Source organism: Vipera ursinii (genome assembly GCF_947247035.1).
Source record: "Vipera ursinii genome assembly, chromosome: 9".
Taxonomy (NCBI): domain Eukaryota; kingdom Metazoa; phylum Chordata; class Lepidosauria; order Squamata; family Viperidae; genus Vipera; species Vipera ursinii.
The window spans coordinates 18,013,427-18,033,434 of NC_139523.1; the positions used below are offsets into that span (position 1 = coordinate 18,013,427).

At 46.7% G+C, this 20,008-nt stretch overlaps 2 protein-coding genes across 2 annotated transcripts in view; one reads left to right on the forward strand and one right to left on the reverse strand.

Annotated features, from left to right (window-relative positions):
- Positions 1–512: 512 nt before the first annotated feature.
- On the forward strand, positions 513–16,999 carry LGI4 (leucine rich repeat LGI family member 4). Its single transcript, XM_083369475.1, has 9 exons — positions 513–814; positions 2,215–2,286; positions 6,816–6,887; positions 8,038–8,109; positions 8,616–8,687; positions 9,874–10,043; positions 11,161–11,325; positions 11,790–12,295; positions 14,169–16,999. The coding sequence occupies exons 1-9, from the start codon at positions 603–605 to the stop codon at positions 14,472–14,474; spliced, it is 1,647 nt and encodes a 548-aa protein (XP_083225601.1). The 5' UTR covers positions 513–602; the 3' UTR covers positions 14,475–16,999.
- LOC310644496 (sodium/potassium-transporting ATPase subunit gamma-like) overlaps positions 16,999–20,008 on the reverse strand; it is a 17,156-nt gene continuing 14,146 nt past the window's right edge. The window contains exons 5-8 of the mRNA XM_083369573.1: positions 19,681–19,755; positions 17,691–17,727; positions 17,302–17,339; positions 16,999–17,173 (exon numbers count right to left, since the gene is read on the reverse strand). Coding sequence (XP_083225699.1) covers positions 17,157–17,173; positions 17,302–17,339; positions 17,691–17,727; positions 19,681–19,755 — 167 coding nt within the window. The 3' untranslated portion in view covers positions 16,999–17,156. The remainder of the gene's footprint in view (positions 17,174–17,301; positions 17,340–17,690; positions 17,728–19,680; positions 19,756–20,008) is intronic.

Here is a 20,008-nt window from a genome sequence, read left to right on the forward strand (position 1 = left end):
GAAACCGGCGGAAGCGCTCGGGAGGGGGGGGGGGAAGAAAAAAAAGGGGAAAAAAATCCAGGCGCGCCCCCGCGTGGGAAGGCACCCGCGCGCCCCCCCACCCCGGTCTCTCTCTCTCTCTCTCTCTCTCTCTCTCTCTCTCTCTCTCTCTCTCTCTCTCTCTCTCTCTCTCTCTCTCTCTCTCTCTCTCTTCTTTCTCTCTCCCTCCCTCTCTCTCCCTCTCCCTCTCCCTCTCTCTCTCTCTGCCCGGCGAGCGAAGGAAAGCCCCGCAGCCTCCTCGCCAGAGGGCAGGGCGCGCAGGCGGCGGCGGCGGCGGGCCTCCCGTCTCCACCCCGGGAGGCTGGATGGGGCCAGGCAGCGGCTCGTCCCGGCCGGGAGGTGGCGGCGGTGCCAAAGCTGCCTCGGAGCCCGGCGCCAGGACGGAGGCGCCGGCAACGCTCTTGGTTTAGACCCGCCGAGGAGGAGGAGGAGAAGGAGAAGAAGGCAGCTGGGCCGCCCGGGCGCGCGCCCCCGCTCCGCTTTGCGTTTGGCCCGGGGAAGGGAGGCCGCCAAGGAGCGAGCGAGGAAGCCCTCTCGCTGCGCCTGCTCGCCTGGCTGGCAAAATGGGCTGGAGCCGGGAGCTCGGCGGACCCGGAGCTCGGCTCCTGCTCCTGCTTCTGATGCTCCTGCTGCTCCTGGCCGGGCAGCAGCCGAGCGCCGGCCGGAAACCTCCCAAGAGAAGATGCGCTTCGGGCTGCACCTGCACCAAGGACACGGCGCTGTGCGAGGGGGTCAAGGAGATCCCCCGCGATCTGCCCCCCAACCTCATCTCCCTGTAAGCTTTCTCTCGGCGAGGGGAAGGGAGGGGAGGGGGCCTTTTCTTAACCTTCCCCCCTTTCCTTCCTGCCCATCTACTTTCGTTTTGTTTATTTTTTTTAATCCCCTCCTTGCTTAAGGGCAGCCAAAATTGCTACGGTAGTTGATCTCCCGGTTTATATACGTTAAATCGACGTGGACCCCTTTGATCTCAAGATCTGAGCTTAAATCTACGGTGGACCCCTCTCCCAAGACTAAAGCTTGCGCGGGGGGGGGGGGGGGAGGACCTTCCCAAGGAGAAACAAGACATCCCTTTTCTCCAAAGGAAGACCAGCTTGGGCTCTTCTGAAAACTGTCATAAAAGGGGTCCTGGGGACAGGCCAAAGATCTGCAACCCCTGGCCTGGCCCGACCCCATACCTGATGGGCTGGCCTTGCCTGCAGAGTTGAGGGCAACTTTTGTGGGGTCTTTGGGTGGCTGAGAGGGGGTGGAAGTGGCTGGGAGGGAGCAGGGAAATTGAACTAGCCAGGGGCCATGAAGTGCATTGCTTTTCCTTGGTGAGAGCACTCATCTCTGGTGCAATGATGGCAACCAGGTTAGCAGAGACGTGGCTGGCAAGAAATGGATTTTAATCAGGAGAACGCACAAACACACCACACATTCTGCTTGAAGTCGGCTGAAACTGACCATGCACCCCTCTCTCTCTTCTTCCTTAGAAACTCGCCTCCTAAAAGCAAGCTACCCTAACGGCTAGTTGCTTCTTCTATTTCCCCCCCCCAGTCTATTTATAAGATATCTTATCTAATGGGGCAATTTCCAGCAAATCTTGCATCATTGGATCCCCAAAACAACAACCCTGTGAAAGAAGATAGGCTGATGGAAAGCAACTGGCCCGGGTTCACCCTGAGTCAGGAGAAACACAAATTTAGATTTCCCCCCATCCGGTCCTTAATCGATACACCGTGCCGGCATCCAAAAATCAGGAAGAGATGTTCCTCCTTGAAAGGATGGGGAAATTGCTGAAGCTGGCACCTGCAAACATTCCCTCCCACCACCAGCAGCCTGCCCATATTATTGCAGATCTCCTGAGGAAATTAGATGCAGCTTGACAAAAAAACACCCACCACACACACTTGAAACTCGGAATATTGCCAGAGATACACCTCCATGCAGACATTTGCGCCTCAAGCTGCTGCAGGTAAATTCCTCCAGGTAAAGCTGGCTCCAGGAAACCGCTCTTGTCACCCATAGGAGAGTGGCAACATCCAGAATTTTGGATTACTATCCACTGCTAATTTACTTTGAGCAAGATTATTCTTGATGATTGGTCCTTGCCTTTGGGCCAGATGATGGTGCTGCTGCTTTGTTGCTGAAAACATCTCTCTCTCTCTTTCTCTTTCTCCCTCTCTGTCTCTCCAGGTGTCTTATTCGATCTGGGTTCACTGAGGTCTTGGAAGGCAGTTTTCAACAGGTGCCATCTCTCCAGCTGCTGTAAGGATCCTCTCGGTTGTGAGTGTTGTGGCGTGCATCAAAACGTGTGTACTTTTAAGTGTTCCTCAGTCGGTGTGTATGGTACATGAGACCCGGCCTCTGGCTACTCAAATCTCCCAGTCACAGGATCTTGCCAAGAAGCCTTCTCTCTAAACGTGACACCTTTTGTCTAATTGTGTAAATGCCTAGTATTTCACCTGATTCCTGATAAGGAGAATGGCAAGGATTGTGCCCTTCTTTGGTCCTTTTGACCTACAGTACGCTGTTCTTTGTGGATCCATCAGTCCACCTTGGGAAGTCCCCCTGAGGATCTGAATGAGGAAAGGGGAGCCGTACTCATTGTGTAAAGTGTTCGTGGCACGTGATTCTGCTTACTTATATATCTGGGGTCTGCTAGGCTTAGTCTCAGAATTCCCAGTATGACACCCTTCCCTTTAGATCAGGGGTCTTCAAACTTGGCCCTTTTATGACTTGTGGACTTCAACTCCCAGAATTCCTCAGCCAGGCACATGTGCCTGGCTGAGGAATTCTGGGAGTTGAAGTCCACAAGTCATAAAAGGGCCAGGTTTGAAGACCCCTGCTTTAGATATACAGGCAGTCCTCAATTCATTGAGTGACCACTCAAAGTTGCAACAGCACTGAAAACAGTGACTTGTGACCATTTTTCACATTTATAACCATTGCAACGTCCCTCCACAGTCATGTGATCAGCATTCGAATGCTTGGCAACTGGCTGGTATTTATGACAGTTTTGGTGCCCCTGGAGTCATGTGATCCTCCTTCTGACAAGCAACCTCAATGGGGAAGCCAGGCTCACTTAACAACCGCGTTACTCACTTAAGAACTGCAGTGATGCATTTAACAACTGTGGCAAGTGAAGTCATAAAACGGGGCAAAACTCACTTTTGACAATTGTCTCGCTTAGCGACAGAAATTTTGGGCTCAGTAGTGGTCCTAAGTCGAGGTGTACGTGTGTTGGTCTGCAGCTCCTCAGATTTTTAGCCAGCGTCCCCTCCCAGCGGCAGTTTCATCACGTCTGGATATTGAGAAAGGATGAGGTATTCTCTCCGAAGTAAACAAAGATTCGGATTAGTCGGCAAAAGTAATTTTAATTGCCAATTAGCAGCACCCAATTAAACAGTCAGCAAATCTGCGTGTATCTCTGCATTTGCGGATCAGTCTGTGCAAAACAAAACACGGAAATATTCTATGTATAATTATAACTGCACCAATGGCATGTTAGGACAATTACTCCTAAAGGAGCAAAAACAGAGTGTGGACTTTTTCAAAGGCAGTATGTGCTGCACATTGCAGAATAAGTACACTATTAAAAAAGCAAAGACTCTTTATGATAGGATTTCCCAACCGTGGCAACTTTAAGACCTGTAGACCTCAACTTGAATTGAAGTCCACACGTCTTAAAGTTGCCAAAGTTGGGAAGCCTTGCTCAGCCTAGAGTGAATACTCGGCATACTTAATCAATTCAAGGTTTGATGATTTCCTGATTTCACTAGGATTCCCTTCAAACTTAATAGACTTAGAATTGTCCTGTTAATTGATTAATGCCTGAGCTTTCATCTGTTGGCACCTTTAACAGGGTAACACGCACCTCTACCTGTTGAGTTGTGTTTAAACCGCGTATTTTTTTTCTCAGTCAGCTGCAAAGCATAATGGTTTCCTTGGCCCAGAGCACAGGTCTGCAACCCGCGGCTCCAGAGCCGCATGCTCCCAGTCCTCTGCCATATGCAGTCCGGAAAAAAAAAAAGTGGGACTAAAAAAGTTCAACCAATCAATTGAAATATGCAGGGTAGGTGCATATCTCGCCTTGGCTCCACTCTTCAGTCAAACCCTGTTCTACGCATGTGCGCATGTACGTGCATGCGCACACATTTTTTGCGGCTCCCAGTTTTTCCTTTTGTGAGGGAACCGGTTCCGAGTGGCTCTTTCACTGTTTCTGGTTGCTGACCCCTGGCCCAGAGGCTAAGTTTGATTATTTCTAATCTTGAGCAGGTCTTTTTAATGCCTCTGCATGTGCTACAGACTTTTTTCTTTGGACGAGTCTATTTTGCAAAGCTGCAAAGTGGGTTAATTCAGGAACCATGTAAGTTCCCATGTTTATGGATTTGGGCAATAGACAGTACTATTTTACCAGTTCTCACTTATGAATTAACATCCCTGGGAGCACTAATCTCTACAGGCTCCTTATGTGGCGTAGGTAATACAGGCAGTCCTCGACTTACAACAGTACATTTAGTAACCATTCAAACACAACATCACTGGAACAATGACTTATGACCAGTGGTGGGATTCAGCCGGTTCGCACCACTTCGGCAGAACCAGTAGCTAATTTTTTGTTGCCCAGGCCCAGAATGGACTTCCAGAAGCGGCATCCACACAGAGAAACGGTTGTTCACATATTTGAATCCCACCGCTGCTTATGACCATTTTCCACATGACGGCATTCCCACGGTGACATGATCAAAATTCAGAGGTTTAGCAACTGGCTCACACTTATGACGGTCGCAGTGTCCCAGGGTCATCTGATCACCTTTTGCCACCTTCTGACAAGCAGAGTCCATGGGAAGCCAGATTCACGTAACCGCCTTGGTGGAGCAGTGGGCTAATGCCTCCTTAAGTAACACCAGCTGCCTGCAATTAGTGCAGGTTCGAGTCCCACCAGGCTCAAGGTTGACTCAGCCTTCCATCCTTCCCAGGTAGGTAAAATGAGGACCCAGATTGTTGGGGGCAATAAGCTGACTTTGTAATAATGCCGCTTGGGGTGTGTGTGAAAGCCCTAATAAGCAGGCATATACATAGAATGAAGGCTACTGCTAAGCTTGTAAGCCGCCCTGAGTCTTCAGAGAAGGGCGGGATATAAATGGAATTAAAATAAAAAATAAGTAAAAATACTAACTTAACAACTGCAGTGGAAGGCAAGGTTGTAAAATGGGGCAAAATTTACTTAAAAAGTGTCTCACTTAACCACAGAAACTTTGGGCTCCATTATGATCGTAAAGTCGAGCGCTACCTGTGTGTGTTCATCCTGTAAAGGAGGGTGTTAGCATATCTGCGTACAACATGTGTCTGTTTTTGAACCAGTGAACCATTATAGTTGCCCATTGTAATGGAATGGAATGCTTTTTTTAAAAAAATATGCCGCCTTTCCCATTTGCAACCTAGGAAACAGACATTGGCAAAGCAATAGCGATTAGTTTCTTTTTTTCGTTTTTAACCAATGAGCTGCCTACTAATCTTGGATATTTTGGGTCTGGAAGCCTCCTAAATCCCACGTGCATGTTCTGATTTAAAAATACCCTTCCGAGAAAGACATTCATTCAAGGCATTCTATGTTTCTCTGTCATGTGCTCCAAAACTCATCTCTGAGGTTGAAAAATGGATTTAAAAAAAACCCTACATGACTCACTGGAGAAGAGCCTAATGCTGGGAAAGGTTGAGGGCAAGAGAAGAAGGGGACGACAGAGAATGAGGTGGCTGGATGGAGTCACTGAAGCAGTAGGCGTGAGCTTAAATGGACTCCAGAAGATGGTAGAGGACAGGAAGGCCTGGAGGAACGTTGTCCGTGGGGTCGCGATGGGTTGGACACGACTTCGCAACTAACAACAACAACACATGACCTCTGACTCATTACTAGGGCAAGGGAAATTTCAGGCAGGAAACAATTACAGTAGATCATTTCTACAATCTGAGTTTAATGGTGTGCTTTAAAAATTTGAAAATGCTCAAATGAACCTGTGTAAATATTTTTTCGCCCAACCAGTTGGTGGTTGGTTATCAAGGGGGAATGGGATGGTAGACGGTGTTGATGATTATGATGGAAGGAAACCTGGGAAGCAGTATCACCTTCACTAGAAAACTGTGTCGCAGATCATCTTGTCCAAGGCTTTCATACTACCTGGCCTAGGGTGCTGCTTTCCATAGCTCTGGGCTCCCATGTCTGTCTGGCCCCTGACATCCGCCCTAGTTACTTTCCCCTGATTGTAGAAAGAGTTACATGGAGCTGTATGGGCATTCAGTCTTATCTCTTGCCAGTTGTGCTGGGCCATCCCCCAGCAGATGTTGGAAGACCTGATGCCCTCACGGCCTCCTTAACTCTGTCTGTCTCCTCTCTAGTCAGCAGCCGAATTTCCTAGGCCAGAGGTCCCCAACCTTTTGGGCACTAGGGACCAATTCTGTGGAGAAAGGTTTTTCCATGGACTGGAGAGTGCATAGTTTTGTGTGCTGCCTGCATCCCATGGATGGGGCTTTCTTTATGCGGACCGGTTGCTGGCATGCCGCAGCCTGGTACCAGTCCATGGTACCGGTTGGGGACCCCTGCCCTAGGCTGTCGCTTCCCTGACCCTTAGCACCCTTATCTTCTCCTCCTGCAATAGTCCTGGTTGTTCAGAGCGCTTTCGTTCATCATAGAGGTAGTGTTTCCTTTAGGAACCCCAATAAGTGTCCATTTCTCCTTTGTAGTTCTTTCAAACTGACCAGCCTGCCTGTTTTTCCCCCAACCTTCTCCTCCTTAGCTTGATCACTTACAACTCCCTGGAACTGATTGGGGACGACGCTTTTGTGGGACTTGTGCACCTAGAATACCTGTAAGTACGCAACAGCGGTGGGTTTGGGAAAAGAGGAGCGAACACATGAATGAGGACCAAGATGGGTTGACACCAGGAACTTGTCGAGCCTCGGTGTGTCAGTCAAGAACAGGACAGGACAGTGTGATGGGACTTTGGTGAAGGTTGATGGAGTCGCAGTCTATCAATATCTGTACTGATGGATATAGCAGATAAGAGAGAGACCCTACAGCTCATAAAGAGATGGGCTTGCAGGATTTAAGAGATTGAGTTGTAGCTATGGAACTATATGGAGAAAATGCTGGAAGGAGCTGTCACAGAGAAGAGGGGATTGATTTATTCTCCAAAGCATCTAAGGGCAGGACAAGAAGTAAAGGGTGGAAGCTTGTTCAAGAGAGATCCAACTTAGAAATAAGGAGAATTTTTCTGACATTGAGAACAATTAATTAACGGATCAGCTTGCCTCCTGAAGTTGTGGGTGTTCCATCACTGGTTTTCAAAGATAAACTGGACAGACATTTGATCGGGATGGTATAACCCAGGCATGTCAAAGACCTGGCCTGCGGGCCGGATATGTCATGCCGAGACCGCGCCCACCCCATTGCCGGCAATGGGGAAAAAGTCAAATATGTCACGCGACATCACGTGATGTCACAAGTTTGACATGCCTGGTATAAGCTCTCCTGCCTTGAGTAGGGGTTGGACTAGAAGACCTCCAGTGTCCCATCCAACTCTATGATTCTATGTTCTATGAACTATAGAAGTCTGAAAGAACCCAGCCTGGGAATATATCTACCATAAGATGTACAGTCAGCTTTATTTTCCTTTATGTGTGAAACTTTCATTCCAACATCTAGAAGGTTACTGTATATGTGGCTGATCCCAGATTTAGAGCCCATTTGGTTTTGGTTTTGCACGTTTCTTTATTTGTCAAATTATAGTGCTGCCTTTCTTCCAGAAGCAAAAGGCAATGTTATGTAGTGGTGGTTCTCCACCCATTTCTGATTTTCTCCTCACAGGAACAGCCCTGTGAGGTAGGCTGAGTTGAGAAAGCATCCCTTGCCAAAATCATGATCGGAGGATGGACTTAATTCCATCTTTTGCCCAACATCTTAACCATCTTGCTCCTTTCCTGAGACTTACTTACAAGGCCTTCTCTCCTACTTGCTAGATTCATTGAACAAAACAGACTAGAAGCCATCTCCAAGAACGCCTTCAGAGGACTGAAGAGTCTTCTCCATCTGTGAGTATTTTGTGGATGTCTTCCTAGTTCCTCTTTGGACTTCTGGAGTTCTGGCAAAGTTTATCACACAACTTTGCTGACTATTTATTTATTAGATTTTACACCCAGCCTTTATTTTGGCTAAACTCAAAAGTGGCATGCATTTGTAAAGGTCCCCCCGCCCCCTCCACAGCAACTTAGCCTCAGACAGCAATGATGTTGTGTGGTTCGGATGCCTTTATTATCCCGAACACTCCTTCATTTTGGTGCTTGGTGCTGTCTGTTGTTTGCTTGCAGACATTTCAGTTCCCAATTAGGGAACCTTACCAGCACTGATGATGTTCCCTAGTTGGGTCGTGAAACGTCTGCAAGCAAACAACGAAGCTCAGAGAGACCAAGGACTCCACAGTTCAACCCTGAGCTACCAATATTCTCTTCTGTTGGGACTGTTTCATTTCAACACACAGCATGTTCCCAGACCTGCCAACTTCCTTTAAGGATATTCTTTTTCCTTTCCATGCTCACAGGAATTTAGCCAACAACAACTTGCAGACCTTACCAAGGCACCTCTTCCGAGGCCTGGATTCGCTGACTTCAGTGTAAGTTGTGGGTCCAGCATAAAGAAACAAGAGTATGATTTTGGATAGAAAATGTTACTCAGCCTCATTTCCAGTTCTGATTAGGAAGGCAACCAAGGGACACTGGTCCTTCGCATATGCAATCCAAACAGATGAATATGTCACACCAAAGATAGTCAGCTGTCCACTGGCTTAATTGATGGCTTAAAGTCAGACCCTCAACTCCCCATTACCCAAAGGAACATAAGAATTGTACAGACCATGCTCGACCTATGAACGGTCATTAAGCGACTGTTCAAAGTTACAACAGACATAAGACCCAATTCCAAATTTCTAATGGCAGCCCCCTCCCCCCACAATCACATCGCTGCATTTCAGGGGCTCAACAACTGGTGTGAATTTTCAGCACTTCCAATGTCAGTTGACCATGATTTATGAAGTATTTGTGAAAATGGTCCTTTCCTTCATGATTAAGACACAGTGAACAGTGGGTTCGCTTAATGACAATGGCTTCACTTAACAACCACCACAATAAAGGTAAAATCAGGTCAGCCACATGATGATCTGCTTTACAAGTGTCACAAATTGCAACCGTAATGGGCAAGGACTATACGTAGTCCATTATACCTGGAAGGTGTTATTGTATATAAAAGTTGGCACCTAAGTCAATGAGTCCCATTGGAAAGGGATGAAACATCAGGGATTTGCTTGTTGCGCTGCTTGATACAAAGACGTGTCCGTTGTTTAAAACCAAGGATAGCTTTTAACATCTTAGGTTAGTTTTCAGGCTTGCCATGGAAGAGGTGATCTGACAGCAAAAAGATGGGAAGTGTTGTCCCCTAGTATAGTTTTGGTGAGTTTTCATACGAGATGGACTTAACAGAGGGTTTTGCAAAGACAATAGACATCCACCCAAAATTGTATCATCAGATTTTGATGGACCAGCCTGAAGATTTCCCCAGGATTACACAGGGATTGAGGGTTGGACGTTTCCTGATTTTGGCTTGGGGGAGGAAGAGAAGGATGTGAACTATGGCAAGTAAGAGAGATGGGCTGGCCAGAGAATGAACCACCTTCTGCCCCAAGTAACCTGAAGCTTGGAAAGGCATCCCCACCCCACCCCCAAGACACGAAGCTGGCCCTGGGTGATCCGTTTTGCTGCCACCCTGCCCTCCTGGCGATCACCCACCGACTTCTCTCTCGACAGGGACTTGCGGGGAAATGCTTTCCACTGTGACTGTAAGCTGAAGTGGCTGGTGGAATGGTTGAGCCACACCAGCGCCTTGGTGGAACCCATTGAATGCCACTCGCCGGCTGAGCTGAACCGCACCAGTCTCAGCGAGCTCCGGCCTGGAGGGTTCAGCTGCATCACCACTGGTAGGTCATCCTTCGTCCTAGGGGTTCCCTCCGGTGAGGAAGGACTGACGGTCCTACCAGGAGTCAGAAGCCGCCAGCAAGTATGACTGTCCTGGAAGGGTCAGCCAAATGGGTTAGCTCTTTGTTTTCGTTCTCCCTAATGGGGAGAAGAATGGTCTTTGTTGGCTATTTAATGATGATGATGATGATGATGATGATGATGATGATGTTGCAATGGACCTTGGAGGTCATCTAGACCAACCCCCTGCTCAGGCAGGAAACCCTATACCATTTCAGACAAATGGCTGTCCAGTCTCTTCTTAAAAACCTCCAGTGTTGGAGCATTCACCGCTTCTGAAGGCAGGTTGTTCCACTGGTTAATTGTTCTAACTGTCAGGAAGTTTCTCCTTAGTTCTAGGTTGCTTCTCTCCTTGACTAGTTTCCATCCATTGCTTCTTGTGCTGCCTTCAGGCGCTTTGGAGAATAGCTTGACTCCCTCTTCTTTGTGGCAGCCCCTGAGATATTGGAACACTGCTATCATGTCTCCCCTCGTCCTTCTCTTCATTAAACTAGACGCACCCAATTCCAGCAACCGTTTCTTATATGTTTTATGGCTGTCCAGGTTGGAAGCAATATTCTGGAATTGATGGACTCTTGGATCTGCAGTGGACACAACTTTTGATAGCCTGAAAGCTGAATTTGGCTTTCGGAGGGCATTCTGGGGGATGCAGTTCCAAGAAGTGGGCAGGGCCGGGCCGAATCATAAATTTGGCTCCTTGTTGCATTAAAAATTGCAGTTCAGCTTCAGGGCAGGCTTGAAGGCGTGGTTAAATTTTGCAAGGCAATGATTGGAACTCAGAAGGGAGTCTCTTCTCACTTGCTCTGGGTTGACCCAGCAGGATTCATCATTGTGGATCAGCCAGAAGGCCTAGCAAAATATATCAGAGTGAGCAAATAAAGATGTTCTGCATGGAACATTTCAACACAGCATCAGCCCTTGCAGAAATGGAATGCATTTATTTAAATGGAATGCATTTATTAATTAATTGCATTCCAGGTTGCCAACTAGTTGAAGGCCACCGAGGATTACGAGATTCCATCCCTGCTCGAATGCTAATTTCCACCTTCCTCCCTACAGAACTTGTTCTCTTTGACACTTTGCCAGAGCAGTCTCTTTCAATAGAAACATTCGTCTACCATGATGAAGAGAATTTGGTGATTGCACAGCCCTTTACTGGACGGTGCAATTTCTTGGAGTGGGACCATGTGACTGGGAAGTTTCGCAGCTATGCCACCATCAATGGTAAGAAACCTACAAGCACACAACACAATCACTTTTCTCCTACTAGCATTACTAGGTGGAGACATTGCCTTCGTTGTTCGGAAACATACAGTGGGTGACATTCAGCAACACCAAGCTATACCCAATAATGAATAAGGAGCTATCTTCTCTACCTTTTTATGCCTATTAAATTTCTCTGCAGTTTGTAGGTCTCTAAGCTGTGGTCTGTATCTAGCTCCAATCCTCTCCTTGACACAGATACACACCCAGAGGTTTGCTGCAATATTGTAGGAGAACAGCAGGCAAAGTTGTGGGTGGTGGTGGAGTTAAGTGTGTCTTCAGATTAGAATCATTGCATTCCCACAAGCACTCCAAACCCAACCCATGCTGAATTCCATTGACATTTATCTGGGACCAATTTAGTTGATGATAATTAAATAGATAACTAAGGTAAGTAAGCATCACTCCATCTTTCTCCTTTTCAGGTTCTTCCACTGTGGTCTGCAAACCTTTGGTGATTGAAGGTGAACTTTTTGTGGTGGTAGCTCAGCTCTTTAGAGGATCCCACATCTACAAGCGACAGGAAGCTACAGGACAGTTCCTGCACACCCAGGTCATTGAGAGCTCCCGTATCCGCAAGCCCAATGACATTGAGGTCTTCCGAATGGAGGGAGACTGGTATTTCATCATGGCGGACAGTTCCAAGGCCGGTTCGACCACGTTGTACCGCTGGAACGGTCACGGCTTCTATTCCCACCAGTCCTTGCATTCTTGGTATCGTGACACAGATGCTGAATTTCTGGAGATTGCTGGCAAGCCTCACCTCATCTTGGCCAGCAGCTCTCAGCGCCCTGTTGTCTATCAGTGGAACAAGCAGCAATTTGTGCGCCGTACGGACATTCCTGATATGGATGATGTCTATGCTGTCAAGCATTTCAAGGTCAAGGATGACGTGTACATTTGTCTGACACGGTTTCTTGGAGATTCCAAGGTGAGATTGGAGTTTGGGGAGTTTGGTCACTCCTTGTACTTGCTTCCCTGGGGTCACGCGTTTCACCAAGCCCTAATGTGGCTTGTCCACAACCTCCAGAAATGTGGCTATTTGGCCTAGTGTGTAGGGTGAATCCAACCACTGGGGCTTGCAGATCAGAGCTTATAACTGAGCCTGTGTGAGCCTTAAGACACTCACATTTTCAAGTAAACCTGATGCAGTTTTGAGCATAGCCTGTAGGAGAATATATTTGTGCTTGGTGAAAACTATTACTTTTGTCTGCTGCCAATCAAAAACATGTCTCAGTGAGAAGCACAAGTTGTTACAATTGATGGCCTGAAGGCTAGACAGATCTAGGATGACCTCCAGATATGTTGGATGTCAACTCTCTTAATTCCTACCCATCATTAGGAAAGCCTATGAGAGTTGAAACGTCTTAACGGTACCAGCTGCTCAAAATACCAGTGTTGCCATCCCATCTCCTTGATGGAAGATTTTGAGTAAAAGGCTGGGCTGCCATCAATTAAGACATAAATCTGGGCTCCTGCACTAAGCAAGAGCTGACCTTTGATGGCTTACGCAGACTTTTACTCAAATGCATATTTCTGCAGGGTTTGGTATGGCAAAGCAGAACCTTACCTGAGCTTCTGATGAGAGCCATTATGTCACATTGCCATTTGTATTGGAAGCACATAAGCAGGTGAAGTAATGATAAACTGAGCAAACAATAAATAGCACATACATATGTACATGATATGTATATCATGCACGTATCATGTACATATGTACATGATAGGGACGCGGTGGCTCAGTGGGTTAGGACGCTGAGCTTGTCGATCAGAAGGTTGGCAGTTTGGCGGGTCGAATCCCGAGTGCCGCGTAGCAGAGTGAGCGCCTGTTACTCGTCCCAGCTTCTGCCAACCTAGCAGTTCGAAAGCACACAAAAATGCAAGTAGAAAAATAGGGACCACTACGGTGGGAAGGTAACAGCGTTCCGTGCGCCTTTGGCGTCTAGTCATGCCGGCCACATGACCACGGAGACGTCCTCGGACAAGCGCTGGCTCTTCGGCTTTGAAATGGAGATGAGCACCGGCCCCTAGAGTCGGAAACGACTAGCACGCATGTGCGGGGGAACCTTTACCTTTTTATGTACATGATGGTCCAAAGAATAAGCTATCTGAGGTTGGTGTGACTACTATTGTGCACCACTTTAGTTTTATCCCAGCAAGAAAATAGATGCAGGATTTAAGCTTGGTCCTTTTTCTTCAAGCTCAAAGCAATTATCCTGGTTCTGGACCCATTTAGAGATGAAGTTGAGCCAGATACCTCCTTCCCATTGTCAGGTTGGAGGGAGGGAAGAATTAGGTTATTTAATCCAATTTCACCTGTGCTCTCTTTGCTAGCCTCAGACTATAAGGCCTCCAATTAAAAATTCTGGGATCTTAATGAGTTCTTACATTAAGTACATTAAGTCTATGCCTTAATGGTTCTTGCTAGGTCTGATCTTAGCAGAAGAGAATATGCCAAGGCGTATGGTTCAATCTTGGCTCAATCAAATCTTAATTTATTGAGCCAAGATAAATCTGAGCCAAGTTTTTCTTTTCCAATATGTTATGAATCAGGTAGATTGCTCATTGAGAAATAAACGAAATCCCTCTCCTTGGCTGACTCCCATTGTTTTCCACTCTCTGGAGAAGCCTTGCATCTGGACTTAACATTAGCTTCTTTTCTCCCATAATAACACTCACATCTCTCTAAGACTTGCCGTGCTCATAGTTGCAGCAGACATTGCCCTGGGCTTGCATACCTACACACCCTTTTACTGAAACTATCTTCAAGAAGTTGCAATTGAGTCTACTTCTGCTCTCCACAGGTGATGCACTGGGATGGTTCCATGTTTCGAGATGTCCAACAGATGCCTTCTCGCGGCTCCATGGTCTTCCAACCGCTGAGCATCGCCGGCTATCGCTATGCCTTTCTTGGCAATGACTACTCCTTCAGCAAAGTCTACCGCTATGACCCCATCACTGGCCTCTTCCAGCACTTCCAGGAGCTCAACACCCAGGCCCCGCGTTCCTTTGCCCACCTCAACGTTGACAAGCAAGACTTCCTGATTGCCTCCAGCTTCAAGGGCAAGACACATATTTACCGCCATGTCATCATAGATCTGAGTGCCTGAGCCTAGCGACAGTGGGGCTGGGAGGCTTTGATCAAGAGTAGGAGGCAGCTACCGCAGGGAGAAGCAGTCAAGGAGAAGACCGCTGGCTCCTGGAAAGTGCAGTACCAGAGGCAACCACTAGGGGGACAGCATTGGAAGTAGATGCTGTGTTGAGGGTGCACTTCTCCAATGGCACAAGACACCAGCTGGCCACCAGTTGGGAGCTAGGCAACTGATGAGCCGTAATCAATCACTAGCAAAATGCAACTTGAGTGGCAGCAGAAGTCAGTAGATTTTTCTTTTCTTTTGACCTGCCAAATGATGATAAAACTGATGCTGCCATTGCAGGAAAGGACAGATAGCTTGCAGTTTTGCAGTGGGGTTAACTCAGAAACCCTCACCAACAAGGTGGAGGTCAACCCTCTCCAGAATGGCTCAGAGTTTCCATTCTTCTTCCCCATTCTATCATTTCCTAACAAGGATGAGGCTGATTCAGTTGAATTTTCTTCTTCCCTTTTAATGGATTCCTGGAAACCTTTTTTTTTTTGCTTAGTTTGCCTGCTTGCTTGTATGGCTCTATTTTCTTTTGAAAACATTTTTTTAAAAAAAAATAATTGTGCAATCATGCATCAAATAACTGTAACCAGTCCTATGCGTGCCTGTTGAAAAAGCAAACACCGCTATGGCTGAGTTCACACCATGCGACAGAGCCGATTAAAATGGAGTCAATAGCTTGGGATTCAGTTTGGGGGGGAATCGTAATCTATTGTGGAAACCAGGCCACGATATTAAGTTATCCTAAGGGGTTTTTTTGGCTATCCCAAGTCGAGGGCCCAAAAGGTTGTGTGAACACAGCCAAGGAATCTTGGAATACCTTCAAATGTCTCGTGGTATGAGCTTTGTATGTTATACTTCCCTAGGAATAAGTCCCGTTGATCTTAACTGGGATTAACAGCCCAACCCATAGATATTGGTCTGCCTCCCACTCAGTCCTACTGGAAGCTTGCCTCAACCTTTGCTTGAATAGGCCACGTTTTTTCTGAGGAACAGTTTCCTGCCTTCAGCAGAGGTTTTTCCAAAGCAGATCTGCATCAAGCAATGTTACAGTCATTTGCTGGTTACATTCAGTATGTTTTAATGGCCGTTTTCTATTTCCCAGTTTAAGGATGCATAAACACACACAATGCTAGGCATCAAACTATGTCGGGGAGAGACGTGACTGAAGCACAAGCTTAGTGTTAAGCACACAAGGGGTCCCAAGCAATCTTGATCAATCGGAGGACTTTGGAGGGGGAGAAGAGAACAAAGTAACATAAGAGGCGCATGGACTCATTGATAAGATGGGCAGATGGGAACCCTTCTGGACAGAACTGTTAGCTGAAATAGAGGTGGACTTACAAGGAGCATTTTATTTTCTGACCATAAATAACCATTATTCAGAGCCATCAAATCTCCTAGGAGAGGAGATACTCTATTGTGTATCTTGCTCTCGCTGGACTGGGAGAGACACAGCTCAGGCAGAAAATTCACCATGTGTGTGTGTTGGGGGGGGTGTCTTCAGAACGACGGGCTGATTTTCCTCTATGGGCTCCCCTTTGCGATGCGGCATCCCACATGCAATACATTGTAAATAAAAGTCAATATATTGTTTGAGGGGCTCGTGAGCGTTCGGACTTGTCTCCGTTTTCCAAATGCTGAAGGAAGCATGTGGGGATGCTACTCGGAGCCAAAGGGAGGGAGATCAATCCCCCTGGCCTTGAAACAACTGGACTGCACCCACAGCCATTTTTGATACAAGTTCTTTGCAGTGGTCAAAGCACTGAAACACTTCAGTCGAACATTGAGCTGAAAAAGGTAACACGGCTATTGGACGTGTTATGTTACAAGCACAGTTTCTTTAGCTAGGATTTGTTGAATAAGCCGCCATTGACAGGGTTTGCCCAGAAGGGTAATCCAGAAACTGAGCAAGCCATATTCTCAGTGGTACAGAATGAAGCACAGGTAATCCTCGACTTACAACCATTGGGTTAAGTGACCGTTAGAAGTTATAATGATGCTGAAAAAAAGTGACGACCGGTTTTCACACGACTGTTGCAGCATCCCCAGGGTCATGTGATCACAATCTGGGCACTTGGCAACCGGCACGTATTTATGATGGATGCAGTGTCCTGGGATCAGGTGATCCACCGTTTGTCAATTCCCTGGCTGGGTTCTGACAAGCAAAGTCGATGGGGGTAGCCAGAGTCACTTAAGGACCACACAATTCCCTTAACAGCTGTGGCAAAAAGGTCATCAAATGGGACAAAACTCACTTAACCACTGCCTTGCTTAGCTACGGGCTCAGTTGTGGCCGTACGTCAAGGACTACCGGTAGGGGAGCAAGCCAGCATAAGTTGCTTGTTTCTGATTTTCTGCATAATACAACACAGACCTTGTTTAGTTAATCAATTCCCACAAAGTAGATCTCTACTCATTCTGGTGGCCAAGCAATTCTGTTGCAGCGTAACGTCGTTCATAGATTGGGGGCATTTTTTTTTCCCTTGGATGCATCAGAGAGCCTTTACTCTTAACAAGGCAGTCAGATTTTATTTCACAAAAGAACTGCAAGAAAAGGCAACAAAACAAGCCCGTGGCTTGTTGCTCAGGAGGAGAGCCATTTCACCAAGAGTCGGGGCCGGTGGTGGTCATGGGAAGGGGCTCCATTCAGCACTCGCTGGCTCCTAGAAGACGTGGGTGAGAAAAACCAAATAACAAGGCACATTTTAGGCAAGAGAAATGGTGTGGTTTTTCCCCTCATCCTACATAAACGATTGACTCGGGAGAGACAGAAGGTAATTTGTTCACTTACCTGCAAGGGGTTGTTTCGGTGCCATGGTGACGTGCGTGCTAGATGGGGGGCAAAAGTTGAGGTTAAGGAAGCTGTAGCCCAGATTTGCATCCTCACTCCACCTTCTCGTTTTGGGAAAGGAGATTCAGGATTGCTCTTGTCCCAAACAAGAAGCATGAAGCCCAACTGTGCTTACTCAAGTGATCTCAACCCTGTGTTTCTCAACCTTGCAACTTTTAACAGGTGTGGACTTCAACTCCCAGAATTCCCCAGCCAACATGGCTGGCTGGGAAATTCTGGGAAATTAAGAATCCACTCCTCTTAAAAGTTGCAAGGTTGAGAAACACTCTCAACAAGAGTCCATCCCTTCCAATCCAGCTTAAGTAGCTGTTTTAGAGAAGCTCTCCTACCTGCCTTTCCTTTTGGGCTTGCATTTGCATTTTCCACCTGGTGGGGAGGAATGAGAAAGACAATGATTAAAGCAAGAAAAGGATGGGGCAAAATTACCAAGGTCAGCTGATACATCTAAGGCAGCTTAGCGGGCAAAACAGTCAACTTCAGTTCCTAGAGCGGCTGGAGAACATCTAGTAGGAAGCAGGAGAAGCCAGTGTGTTGCAATACTCTGCAGGTTAGAATTCAGTGCTTCCCAGCCTGGGCAACTTTAAGGGATGTGGGCTTCAACTCCCAGAGTTCCCCAGCCAGCCATGCTGGCTAGGGAATTCTGGGAGTTGAAGTCCACATCTCTTAAGATGGCTTGAGGTTGAGAAACACTGAATTCTAGATAGACCTGGGCTCTTATTACAGAAGACAATGAAGTTCTGCTGCAACTCCTAAAACACACTTTGCATATGGACGATATCAACCAGATTCATAGCCTACATTAAGCCATAATTGTATTTCACCATGGCTGAGCCAAAGCCAAGAGATCTATATCATGGCATGGTGGAGAATGTGAATCCAGATGCAGGGAGTCTGCAAGAGAGTGTTGAACATCCAGTGGCCCAAACTAGGTAGGCCTCATGAAGATGAATCCTGGGAATTGCACATCATAGACTCCCCACCTCTGCTATGAAAAATCAGGGTTAACTGGAAAGCGATCACTAACATTTCTTCAAAGCCTAAACCCTCCTGGGATTGATTAACGCATTTTTGTTCCATTGCCAATGACTTCACTGGAAGGTGGGGTGGGGGGGGCGCGTTTTCCTATGAATAGGCAGAGGGAGAAACCAACTTGGATTACAGAGGGTAGAAGATAGGAGTAAGTAATTGTACCAACTACAGGTAGTCTTCAACTTAAGACGACAACTGAGCCGAACGTTTCCTGTGGCTAAGGAAGACATTTGTTAAGGAAATTTCGCCCCATTTCACAAACTTGCTTGCCACATTTGTTAAGCGAATCGTTGCAGTTGGTTAAGTTAAGCAACACTGACTTTGCTTAGCAGAAGCTCACAAAAAAAAGTGATCACATGAGGCCGGGACCCTGCGACCATCATAAAGCTTGTAAGCCGCCCTGAGTCTTCAGAGAAGGGCGGGATATAAATGGAATTAAAATTTAAAAAAATAAAAAAATAAATGTGAGTCAGTGCTCAAGTGTCTGAATTTCGATCGCGTGACCATGGGGATGCTGCAGCGGCCCTAGGGGTGAAAAACGGTCATAAATCACATCATTCAGCACCGTTGTAACTTTGAATGGTCACTAAATGAACCATTGCATGTCAAGGACTACTTGTAGTAGTTCTTGGCTCCCAGTGACTCCTCTTTTGAAGGAGAATGCTACTTGTTTCACCCTCGTGTAATTTTCTACTTCACAGTGATGGGGCAATGTGTGTAGACAAGAGTTAATCCTTGACCTCACACAGCCAAATGTCTTGGGGTGTCTGTGGTCCATTCTTGGTGCTTGGGGTGAGTGTATATCTATTTAAAGTATATACACATTAGCCTGCAGCCCAAAAGGCTTACAGATCAAATTACTTTTAAAAATAGCAGACCTCTCTTTTGGGTGACGACTGTAAAGAGAGAGAGAGAGAGAGAGAGAGAGAGAGAGAGAAAGCGAGAAAGAGTGTGCAAAAGGAAAAACGGATGGGGAGGGCAAAGGAAAAACAGAGAAACCAAACACGTACAAAAACCATCTCATTAGGAAGGACTGAAAGAGAGGAAGGAAGAGAGTAATATGAACGCTTCCTCAGAAGGATCATGACAAAATAGTTTGACACTTCAACTGGGAAAGGATATTTACTTGGCCCAGGGAAGAATCTGATCCCAAACATACATTATAAAACAATACAGCCTAAAAAAAAGCCGCCTTCTTTATTAACAGCCAGAGCAAAAGGACTCTACACAGACAGCATTTTCCCAGTCTCCCAGAATTGTTCTCTTCCCTTAATTGTTGTTTCCACTTACTCAGGAGGATAACAATTCCCATAACACAGAGAATGCCTGCAAAGATCATACCACCAGTACGGAGCATCTTCCAATCTAGAAGAGAAAGGAGACCACTGAGTGTTGTTTTTAGATTAGCAGCAAAATCTGTCTTGCTCACTTCAATACTACCCACTTCACAAGAAAAAAGTGGGGTGAGGACAGCTTCCCCCTGGGCTGAAGAATTCCGGTTGGCTAAGAAAGAGACAGTTTGTGTTAAGGGACCAGTTTGTGCAAATGAAAAAAAAAATAACATTCTTGACAGAGATGCATACAAAATAGGCTACATGAGTGTATGGATGTGGGGGGA

Excerpts from the sequence above, each read along its gene's own strand:
- LGI4 (XM_083369475.1), top strand. The coding sequence starts at position 603 with ATGGGCTGGAGCCGGGAGCTCGGCGGACCCGGAGCTCGGCTCCTGCTC. Across the intron at positions 815-2,214 it reads CCCCCCAACCTCATCTCCCT|GTGTCTTATTCGATCTGGGT; the intron begins GTAAGCTTTCTC and ends CTGTCTCTCCAG. Across the intron at positions 12,296-14,168 it reads GGTTTCTTGGAGATTCCAAG|GTGATGCACTGGGATGGTTC; the intron begins GTGAGATTGGAG and ends TGCTCTCCACAG.